This window comes from Heliangelus exortis, chromosome 7 (assembly GCF_036169615.1).
Source record: "Heliangelus exortis chromosome 7, bHelExo1.hap1, whole genome shotgun sequence".
Classification (NCBI taxonomy): domain Eukaryota; kingdom Metazoa; phylum Chordata; class Aves; order Apodiformes; family Trochilidae; genus Heliangelus; species Heliangelus exortis.
The window spans coordinates 21175380-21187407 of NC_092428.1; the positions used below are offsets into that span (position 1 = coordinate 21175380).

General features: G+C 41.2%; 1 protein-coding gene across 1 annotated transcript; it reads left to right on the top strand.

The window, feature by feature from the left end:
- The first annotated feature begins 959 nt into the window (after nt 1–959).
- GHITM (growth hormone inducible transmembrane protein) lies at nt 960–11786 on the top strand. The gene is made up of 9 exons (XM_071749294.1): nt 960–1129; nt 2485–2644; nt 3964–4063; nt 5134–5245; nt 7126–7267; nt 8343–8451; nt 9357–9545; nt 9897–10068; nt 10867–11786. The coding sequence occupies exons 2-9, from the start codon at nt 2516–2518 to the stop codon at nt 10952–10954; spliced, it is 1041 nt and encodes a 346-aa protein (XP_071605395.1). The 5' UTR covers nt 960–1129; nt 2485–2515; the 3' UTR covers nt 10955–11786.
- The last annotated feature ends 242 nt before the right edge of the window (nt 11787–12028 follow it).

Below are 12028 nucleotides of genomic sequence, written 5' to 3' on the forward strand. Positions count from 1 at the left end.
CTCTTCCAGCATGGGGTCTTCCACGGGCTGTGGGTGGACATCTGCTCCACCATTAATCTCCACAGGTGGAAAGCTGCTTTACCATCAGCCTCCATGGGCACAACCTGCCTCACCATGGGCTTTATCAAACGCTGCAGAGATTCCTCTGCTCCAGTGCCTGCAGCACTTTCTCCTCCTCCTTCTTCCCTAACCTTGGTGCCTGCAGAGTTGTTTCTCTAAATATTCTCCCTCCTCTCTCCACCTGAGTTGCTGCTTCCACAGCAACTTTGCCCCTTCCTAGCTATGTAACCCGAGGCACTGCCACCATTGCTGATGGGGCAGCTGGGTCTTGGCCAGGGGCAAGTTCATCTCAGAGCTTAAAAAATGAGCAGAAAATGAGGACGGGTACCGTGTTCCCGGGAGGGGCAGCGAACCCCGGAGGCCTCTCCCGGGTATTTCCACACAGCTCATGCCACCTGCTGGCGAGCAGGGGCGGCTGCCTGGCAGCCCGGGGGGCCCCGGGCCGGGAGAGTGGGGCGGCCCTCCAGGGGTGATCCCCCGGCCGGGTAATCGTGTGGGCACCGAGTGTGGGCACCGAGAGCGCTGCGGTTCACATCTCCCGTGGGGAAGGAGGGGGACTCGAACTCCTTTGCCGCTCTCAGCAGGGAGCGGTCCCGCCCGGTGCTGCAGCTCCCCCCGCGGGGGGCCGGTGTGGCACAGACTGCGGAACCCCGCTCGAAATGGCGCCGCAGGGGCTCGGCCACCGAGGAAATGGTTGCTGGCCAGCGCTGTTCGCCCGGTGGCCAAAGCGGGGCGGTGGCAGCCGCAGGGCGGGCAGCAGCTGATTTACAGCCTGCGACACGCAGCGCTGCGTCAGGAACCACCCGGGCAAGGGCGGCTTCCAGAACTTTCCCTGCCCTCACTCAACATGGCACCCACGCTCGTCACTCAGACTGCGGAACCGCCCTTGGCCCCGCCGCCTCCAGCCTATGGCGCTTGCGTGCTCTGCGGTCACGTGGGGCGAGCGAGCCAATCAGGGGCAGCGCTCGGGGCCGCGCAACCTCACTGCGGGCTCGGGGCGCCGGAGCGGAGCTGCGGGTGGAGTCGGAGCGGGGTCGGTCGGGCAGAGCGGTGAGAAGCGGCCTTACAGGTACGCAGGGACGGGATGGCGAGGCGGGGGACACGCTGGGGGGGCAGCGTCTATCCCAGCGGGTTGCGGAAACGGGGATGAGAAAGGTCCGAACGCGAGGAAAGGCCTCGCGGCCCGCTCCAGGCCTAGTCTGGGCCTTGGAGGCCTCCCTGCCGCCTCAGGGCCCTCGCCGGGGCTGAGCGGGTTTCCTCATCCTGCGGCGGGGCGGGGGCTCTGCGGGGTTTTCTTGCTGCTGCGTTTGCCAGTTAATGTGTTGGAATGTTGGAAGAGTTTCGTTTTCCTTATAATCCTCCACTGTCGCTGATCTTTGTTACTAATCTAATGCTCGGAGTTGTTTTGCTTTAAATACAAGTTGCAAAGAAAATAGAAATCCCAGCGGTGTTACCGTAGGTGCCTGAAAACGTTATCCCTTCGGCGAAAGAGGGGGGTTTAGTGGTGGAAACCGAGTGTGTGTTTGAAAGCACTTGTCCTGAGGAAAGCAGAATTCCCTAACTGAGCTTCAAAACAAAGGGACTTTGTTATTTTCTCGCTTTCAATTCCTTGTGGTTGATGCTGGTTGTCTAGTGCTGTGGGTGCTCATTCCTCATGCGTGTGCATGAATTTACCTCTATTTAGAGTGTTCTTGAATTATGTTGGACACTGTACATGTAAGATATTAACAGTGATTTAAAAAATATTTTGATAGTTGAGGTGTCTTGAGGTTGAATGTATAAGTGTAATTACAAGGACTTGGTGTCTTTAGTGTACGTGGTATTTGTGGAATTAAGCTAACAGCATTAATACTACTTCGAGAGTGCTGGTGGCTTATTTTTGCTGCCAGTTTGCCCTTGAGTGACGTCTCTTTCCTCTGGTCAGAACTAAGTAAGATGACCTGGTTTGTGTTTTGGGCGGTGACCTTCACTGCCTCTAATGTCCATAAAGCTAATTAGTTCTTCCAAAGATAGCTTAAGAACTCTCTGAAACTTCTGCTGCTTTGTATATTTTGCTGTTTACTCATTTGGGTTTATATTTTGCTGAAGTTTATGTCAATATGGAGCATATTTTTGAACACCTATCTGGAGGACAGTTATGTTTCAGAGTTAGTTGCCAAATAACTTTAAAAGAAGTATGTGAAGGGATTTGTACGTGTGAAAAGTGTAATGTCCTGGTTTTGGGTAAGTTCTAAGAGAGAAGTCTCTGGACATTGGAGAAAAACGTGGGTAGAACAGAATTAAACTGCATACGTAGGAAGGCTCTGGATCTTAGAGAGAATTCTACCTTGCAGCCTGCAGCATAGCTGATAATAAGTAGTAAGTATATCTCATCTGAAAACTACCTAACAAAACAGTGAAGCATATTTTCTCGTGTACTTTCAGGAAGACAGTGTATTAAATTATCTAAGCAACCATGCTGGCTGCAAGGCTGGTATGCCTGAGGGCATTACCATGCCAGACCCTCCGCCCCACCTTTGCTCAGACTTCTCCAGCTTTGAGGAACTCCAATATAAATGCATACAGGCTGTGGCAGCCTAACCAGGTAAGGTAATTAGTTATCTTTCTAATGGTTGTGACTGCTGATGCTTTAGAGGCTTGAGTGGTTCAGTGATCCTGAGCTTTCTGCTTGTTTGAGGTACCTGCTTTGATTTACTGAAGGGAAAGTGTTAATTAATCTAAAGGGATTTAAGAGAAACTAAAGTAATATCTTATGTTCCAATTACTATTTCCCCATTGAAAATGCTGTAAAAAAGGACTTAAAGGAGGTAGTGATGGACAAGTCTTGCTATGTAAGGTGGGAGGAGCAAAAATTCTTGTCTGGCCTCCTAGCTTCTTGTTTCTGAGCAAGAATGCTAAATGCCATATTAAAGTAAAAACTTTATTTTCAAAGGCTTTAGTCCTAGTATGTTTTTAGAGCTGCAGTCCAGCTTGAGTAATTTCTGAACTATGCAGGACTACCATGGGTCTTACTTGCAGTTCTAAAAACTGGGATTTCTTGTTGGTTTTGTTGGGTTTTTTCGTGGTGGTTTTATTTCTGTGGTGAATGCTATATAATTACAGTGTTGGGATACATCTTGTGAGAACATAACAAAACTTAAGTGTTCTGGTAAACTTTTGGAGTTTATTGCTTAATGGCTAGTGATAGCAATGCTTGTACATTGCAGGTTTTAGTGTTAATTTTAAGTGAGCCCTGGGTTGCTCAGGTGCCTTTGTAATAAAACATTTCTGGAAAAACTGGTAAGGAAACTTCGGAAGTTGTAGTTTATTCTGTGTTGATCTTGCAGCTTACTAGGACTTCAGAATGCTCTATTTACTTGGAGCTTCTCAGCCTTAAGTTTATAGACCTTCATTCAAGGTTTGTTATCTAAGTCAAGGCTAGAGTTCAAAGCAAAGAATGTGTGTTGCTGTTGTGAAGTTAGTGACTGTAAAGTACAAGTATCTTGCAATAATGGTTTGGGTTTTTTTTTTTTTTTACTTAGAAACACTCTGTGTACATGGTTTTCTATTTAAAACCTTTTCAAAACTAAAGAGTTTTTACATAAAAAAAACAAACCAACAACTTGAGGGCTTTTTTCAGTACTTTGAGACTAGAGTATAAGAAATGCAAATTGAAAATTTCATCTTCTGAACTTCACTGTATTGGTTCTGTACTTCCAGAATGTGTGGGTGTTATTCACAAAGCTTCCTAAACTTAAATGTTCAGTTGTTTTATTTGAGTGTTGTTGCTTCTTGTCTTTGGAAGGTAAGTAGGGATAACTAAGGGATTATGTAGCAATTTTAAGTGTAGCAAGTAAAGTGATAAGAAATGTCTTCTGGTTGATGTTATTTAATCTTTCTTATGTTATTTCTGAATCTTAACAGTGTTATGCCACCAGAGTAAGGACAGGTGTAAGGCGTGGAAAAATTGGCCAGGAAATCAAAGAAGCAGCATTTGAGCCATCTGCAGAAACAGCAATTAAAGGTAGAGTAGCTCTGCTTCAAATATTGAGAATCTTGGAATCTTTACTTAAAACTTCCTTGAGTAATCTGTTTTCTTCCAGATGTTAATCAGACTTGAGAATATTGTTTCATATATGTTTGTTTAATGATCTCCCTCAAATTCCTGCAAGCAGTTTCTCTGCTTGTCTGTCCTTGTAGAGATTAAAACTGCAAATAATGTTACTACGTCATGGCTGTTTCTTAAAGGAGACTTGGATGAAGATTTAAAAAATAACACTTGCTTTGCTGCATCTGCTTTGTATACTGTTTAAAGGAAGGATTTTTTTGCAGCAAAAATAAAGGTTTCTGGTGTGGCAGTTGTGTGAGGCCTTGGCTTGCTGTGCTTGCCTGAGTGCATCTAGTGTGGATCATCATTTCAGTGGATGACAAAGGCATTTTTTAGATAGCAGTGTTCAGCAGAACAGACTTGTAAATGTCCTGTAATAGCACTGAGTTAACAAATTAACAAATGACATTTATGTAGATAGTGCCTTGGCTATTACACATTGGGAGAAAGTATAGTCTTGGAGAGTTACACAAATGAAGATATTTGGTCTCAGCTGCTCTTACATCAGTTATAACTGTTTTATGATGGGTACTTGCAGCATTCATCTGATACAGGGTGTACAAGCTGTATGTCTAGAAATTGTAGGGGAAAGAGCACAAAATCTGTTTTTTTTTTTTCTCCTGCCTTAGAGTGAGTCAGCAAAAGGATGTACTAAAATCAGCTGACAGGCAAGCTCTTCTGTTAAGACAACCTGTTAACTGATTTTGTGTTGGAATTCCTGTCACTGTGATGAAGGCCAGGAAGGCTGAGGTGGTACTGCCTGGTCTCAATTCTTTCTTTTACACAGCTGTGTTGTGTTGGTAGGATGAATGTAGACTTCTCCACACTGAGAACTGGTAACACACAGTGACTTGAAGTTAAGTCACCTCTTTCTGGAGTGGAGCTTTCAGGCATTGCAGATACAATGAAACCCATGTGACAACATTGTTAACTATCCAAAAAAAAAACTATTCTTAAGAATGTGGGTTTTCTTTTTCTTCATACAGCTGATCGCCTGGGGAAATTTATTGTTGCTGGAGGTGCTGCTGTTGGCCTGGGGGCCCTCTGTTACTATGGGATGGGCATGTCCAGTGAGATTGGAGCTATTGAGAGAGCTGTGTAAGTAAGATGGCTTAGGGAGTACCTTATGTGAGTCTTCCTTCTCCTGATCTGTCTCCTCTTCAGCAGGTATCACCTCATGTACTTGCAGCTTATGTTGTTTTAAGCACTGAACAGAAAGCTGTTGTCTCTGTGCAGGATTTTAAAGCATATGACTGAAAGCAAAATTTCAGTTAGCAAAGCTTAAATGGTTGTCGACTTAAATTAGTTCCTTTGTTTGCTGTATTTTTGAAATTTGGTTCTGAAGAGTATGTAACTATGTCTTATGGGGTATATCACAGATAATTTATGAAGGGCAGTCTTCTGTAAAGCATATTGTTAAGATCACTCTGCCCAGTGTTCCTGTGAGACTGTTCAATGAAGTTCAGTACAGCTTGTTGGTGAGAGAGTCTCCATTGAACACACTACTTACCTTGGCATAAGCCTTGCTCTTAATAAATAAGTTTTAATTAAAAGTTTGTGTTGCTTTTTGGCCAACAAAAACCTCACTGCGATGGCAAAACCATGTAGTTAATCAGACTTAAAAAGTGCCTAGTGATAAGCATGAGCTTGGGAGAAATGAGTTCTGGAGACATTTTGCTTTATTGATTATTATATTGGGATTTGACTATCTGCACTTGTACTGAATGCATGCTGGTTGTATCTGTGAGAAGCTTTTCACTGATAAAGCTATGATTTTTTTTTTTTTTTTCCACAAGCCTTGAAGTAATGGGTAGAAACAATAAAATGGGAGAAAACGTATGAACTCTGTTCAGTTTTGGTGTTGGTAGGGAAAGTTTCCTGTGTGTAGTAAAACCAAATCATACTGCACAGACTTTCACTCACATCTAGGTCTGTTGCTATTGTTAGAGATCTCGAAATGACATTTGTGTCTTGTGATGTGAGATAATCATGTGCACTGTGACTCAGCAATTTGTGAGCTGCTTGGAAGGCTGCTTAGTGTGCAGTACACATTCTGTGGAAATTGTTATACATCCACATTTCTTTTTATTTTTCCACAGTTATAAAGCTTCTGTTATTCTTTCACCTGTATGTTTCCTGCATAGAATTGAATTAGAATTATTTCTGTTTTGCAGTATTGTAGAGAATTATGTTACATTAGGCCAGTAAGATTTAAAAGTTGAGCTCCCTGTAGCAAGGTAAACTCATGGTAGAAGTTGCCAGACTACACCGTTCTCCTGCCAGGAAAAACTGAGAGAACTGGAGCTGTTAAGCCTTGAGAAAAGAAGGCTGAGAGGGGATCTTGATGTCTATAAATATCTGAGGAAGGAACCAACCTCTTTTTGGTGGTGCCCAGTAATAGGACAAAGAACAATAGGTTTAACCTACAACACAGGAAGTTTTATGTCAACATGAGGAGAAACTTCTTTACTGTGAGGGTGACAGAGCACTGGAATAGGCTGCCCAGAGAGGTTGTGGAGTCTCCTGGAGAATATCAAAACCTGCCTGGATGTGTTCCTGTGTGACTCTTCTTGGGCAGAGGGGTTGGATTAGATGAACTCTAGAGGTCCCTTCCAACCCCTAACTCTCTAACTTTCTAACAGTCTAACCCACATTCTAATTTTCTAATATTCTAATGTACATTCCAACATTATTATGAATTCTCTCTTATATTTAACAGCAAATATAAATATACATTTAATTTTAATATTAATTTATTATTAATATATTTATATATTAATAATCTTAATATATTTAATTTTAATATTAATTTTAGTGATCCTTGATAAGTTAAACCACCTAAAGTAATATTAATGGACTAGATAGAGGTTTCATAGAAGACCAGCAAAAATAAAACTTTAAAGTAGCATTGTGGTTTTAGATGGGTCTTCATTGTGATACTGGTACTGAGCAGCTGTGTATGACTGTTTGCTTTGCAGTGTTTGGCCACAGTATGTGAAAGACAGGATTCACTCTACTTACATGTACTTTGCTGGGAGCATTGGCTTGACAGCCCTGTCTGCTGTGGCAGTCAGCAGAACTCCAGCACTCATGAGCCTTATGACAAGAGGCTCCTGGCTGGTAAGCTTTATGTTATGAATATAAAAACATTTACTGAGAAGACCACAAAGGCTTAGAGTAGAAAATGTGAAATGTAAACTACTTTGGTGAAAAGCAAGGCAAAACTTTACTTAGAGTAACATCCTTATCCATAAAGACTACTTAAGCATCCTAAGGATATTTTGTGATTTAAGATTTGGTGATTCTGACTACATGCTGGCACGTGTCTTTTGGACTTCTTTGATAGGAGTCAAAGACAAACTACCTGAACAAAGAAATATTATGCTATATGCAAGTAAAACCTGTTACAAGTAGCCATGTGAGGCTAATGATACTATTTCTGTCACTTTCTAAAGCTGGAAACTGAGGTCTCTATGCATTCTTCCTCCTCCCTGTGCTCTTCTCTATAGTTTTTTGAAAGCTTTCTCCTGTTTGCTAAGGCTGAAATGATACTGGTAGGCAAATCGTTCAGGTAAACTGGTGACAAAATATGTATGCTTATGTATTCAATATGTTAAGTGAAGTGGAACAATAATAGTTAAATGTGTACACCTAAGTAATTTTACAGGTATTAATTTAATAATGCACCCTTGGTAATAACCAAAGTTGTACATTTGTTTGCTAGCTGCTGGATGATTCTGCTCAGAATCTGCAGTAAGAGAAGGTTATGTCATGTAAAAATCATTGGTAGTAAAAGCACATGAACTGAATATTGGTGAAATGTACAAGGAAAAGGCAAGGCCAACTTTGAAGGTACCTTAGTGAGGATCAGAGTAGAGGTTGGAACCATGTTTTCCTTCTCTTACCTGAGACAGGTAAGAGGTTGTTGCCATCTTACTGCTAAATTTACTTTCCTAGAAGAATGTATAAAAGTAAAATGGGAATTGCTGCTAGTTAGGATCTATAACATTTGGCTGTAACCTTGCAGGAGTAAAATTGTCAGTCACTCTGGTTATGGATTCGGTTGCTCTCAAGAATTGCACTACTGGCTTTTAGACTAGGAGGTTAGAACAGAGACCATATGTCTTGAAGTTAACCTGAGCTACTGTTTGTTCAAGTTAATTACTAATTAATTACTGTAATGCTGTTTTTACAGGCAATAGGTGCAACTTTTGCAGCTATGATTGGTGCTGGAATGTTGGTCAGGTCCATATCCTATGAAGATAGTCCAGCAGCTAAGCATTTGGCTTGGATGATGCATTCAGGTATGTGGTTGCAGTGCTCATTTTAGAGATGTCTGTGCTTCAGTATTATCAGATTCTTAATTAAATAAAACTTTAAAGTAAGTTTTTGTATATTGCTGTAGGAGTTTAGATTTTTTCAGACTCCAAAGAACTCCAGAATGTCAGGAAGATTTTGTAAATGTCCTTAACACAACTCTAATGTTTTTCAAAATCTTCTGAAGTCATGCTCAGTTTAAACTTGAGGTCTGTATACGCCACATATACATTTCATTTTCTCACTAATCATACCTAATTCAGGAAATAATGTCTGTTTTGCAAAACTGTTTTGAATTCATGGTTCAGGAAAGGCCCATGGATGATAAGTACTTGGAATTATATTTGCCCCTCGAGAGCCAATATTTCTTCCACAAAGAAATAGTATTAATTTTAGTGATCCTTGCTAAGTTAGACCACCTAATGTGATACTAATGGACTAGATAGAGGTTTCATAGAAGAGCAGCAAAAAGCTTGACTTGTTTGCCTAATTAATGACTGTAGCAGAAATTTGTCCTGTTTGTCAGTGTGGAGTGCTCCTGTGGCTGTCAAGCAGTTGATTAGTCCATGGGAAGAATCTCTGACCAGCTCTCTTTTGAACAAATCAATATTGACTTTTGTTAGTCTTTCTTCCAAAGGACAGCTCCCTGAAATACTCTCCAGAGCCAGATAAAAATAGGTCATGGAATTTGAGGTTGTCAGTTTCTTGTGCTCCCTTAGATGCTGTAAATCAAGTGCACTGGTATTTTATCATGCAAGTAGATCAGTTGGAGCCGTGTTGCCTGACTGGAAAAAAAAGAAAAAAAACCAAGACAAAATTGTCTTGGCAGGTGTGTTTATTTTTACTGGAACTGTTCCAAATCTTGAGTGGTGTTTTGTTTTCTTTTGACCAGGTGTCATGGGTGCTGTGGTGGCTCCTCTCACCTTCTTGGGTGGTCCTTTGCTGGTCAGAGCTGCCTGGTACACTGCTGGAATTGTTGGAGGGCTCTCAACTGTGGCTGTGTGTGCTCCGAGTGAAAAATTTCTGAACATGGGAGGACCACTTGGAATAGGCTTAGGCTTTGTTCTTGCCTCTTCAATTGGTAAAGTACTGTTTTAATACTGTCAGATTAAGTAGGTTATGAACTTGAGCTGCTAAAATGCAGCTCCAGTTGTTCTTTTCTCTCTCCCATTTCTGGGCATTGTTGTAGTCCTAGGGACAGAAGTACTTTCTCATGAAGAAAAGCATGCATGATCCCCCAGGGTGTTTGGAGTGATCAGCTGAGGCTGTACATGTGACACACTCAGCTCATCTGTTAAACTCTTGGTATAAAAATGCCCCACAGATGACAGATTGAATGCTCATTGCAAAATGTGTGCAGCAGCAACTGAAGTTTGACCCAACTCCTAATAGCAGATATATACAGCTTTCTTTGTTTTATGTTTCTCTACAGGATCCATGTTCTTGCCTCCTACTTCTGCTTTTGGGGCTGGTTTGTATTCAGTAGCTGTCTATGGTGGGCTGATACTCTTCAGCATGTTCCTGCTCCATGATACACAGCATGTTATCCACCGTGCAGAAACTCTCCCCTACTATGGAGCAACCAAATATGATCCAATCAATGCGTAAGTATTGGCTGCTAGAACAGCTGATCTCAATGTTTAAGGATTTGCTTCAACCTACGTGGAAGTATGCTTTAAAAACAGCCCAGCCTTTTGTTCACTGTTGAGAAGTGTATTGCTTTTAAATGTGGAGTATCACAGGGTTTAAAAATACAGTGCTAAAATAACTAGTGAAGTTAAAAACTAATCTGTCTGCCTGAAGTGAGAGAAATGGGAATCTGTGTGATGTCACATGCTTCCAGCAGTGCTTTCTAAAAAAATTTTTCCAAAACATTGCAGGAGAGTTTGTTGCTGCTTTCTGGAAATATCTGTCAATACCAGATGAGATAAGAAATACGAGCTCTTTCATAGTCACTCAGTATTCACTGGTCACTAAATGAAAAGCTTCAACAGTGTGCTAGGCAGGAAAAGAAGGATTAATTAATTGTCAGTAAAGACCAAGTCTGACTAACAAGCAATTTGCTTGTAAACGTTGTATGTCTGATCTTAGGTGAATTGTTTACTCCTTGATTCTGGTTTCTTATTTCTTTAAAATAGAATAGTGCTGACCTTCAAAACTTGAGATAAACAGATACAAGTAGGGCATAAAAGCAGGGGGGTGCTGTATGAGAAGAGGATACTATCTGTTAAAACTTGTGTGAATACTCCCTGCTGACAGAAGTGGTAGAACAAAAATACAGTTTTTTTGACATACCAAGCACTGAGATCAGATGCTTCTTAAAAGCTTTTGAAAACGAAGTATAATAGTGTGACATTGCTAGTTCTGTTCTTCAGTATTAACTTTGATTTCTTGTTTCCTAGGTGCATGGGTATCTACTCAGATACACTGAATATCTTCATTCGGGTGGCCAGCATGCTTGCAGGTGGTGGAGGTGTCAGGAGAAAGTAAACCAAGACTCCTCTGCATCTGTGTGGCAGCCTACCTAGTGCACATTCTAAATAAAAATTTGTGGTTACAAGCAGTTCTGTTGCAAGTCAGAAGTTTAAATCAGTTCAGTATATTGTTTCAGTGCAATGTGATTCAGACTTAGTTTCCTTCAAATACTTTCCATCTCTGTGTTTAAAATATTATGAAGTAATTGCATGTTATTTTGGGAAAGTAAATTATTTTTTAATATATAAGCAAAAATAGTCTATCTGCTTTTTAATGGGTTTGACAGCAGTTCAGCTCTTACTTTCTGGGGCTTTTCCTGTTACTGCATATTAAAGTAGTTTCTAAACTTGCATATGCAGATAGGGAGGGACACGAGCTACATCATGACATGCTGTTGAGATGCATCAGTTTTCAGTTAAGATTGCATAAATGATATTTCAGTGGCACATTAAGAACTGAACAAGTTGGATATGGCACTAAATGCAGTAATGACTTGCACCTTGACAGAAATTTCAGGTTTTAAGCAATTGAATTCGTTGGACTGAAGAAGAGAGGTGACCAAAACATACAGCAGAGACATGAAGAAAGTACGTGGTATTTGTCCAGGATGAACTTCAGTCTTTTTCTGGAGTACACAGGAGAACTCCTTGCTCTGATGCTGACTGGCTATAATAGCTGGGTTTTGACAGGAGAACTCTACTGAAGCTTTTATTGAGAGCCAAAGTTTTGTCTCAATCTGTCTCCATAAGACACAGAAATTACAGGAGAGAACATTTTGCATTTCATTTCCACTTGTATTTCTTCTCATTCCCTTGGGCTTAAATATAATTTGCAAACATACCTGGAATTTTGTTTCTTTGCATTGTCTTGGGGTGGGGGGGGGAAGAATGATTAAGTTACTCTTTCTTTTACAAGGTCTTCAGAAATCCTGAAAGGATTTATTTCTGTAACTAATGTGGTTGTTCATGTTTAATTTTGAAGTTTTGAGTTTTATTGGATATTTTTACTTAGTTTTTCTTAGAAAATATGGTGATAGATGAGGATGTGTTGTACTGCAGTGCTCAGCAGTGGTCTTCATCCCTGGATGGG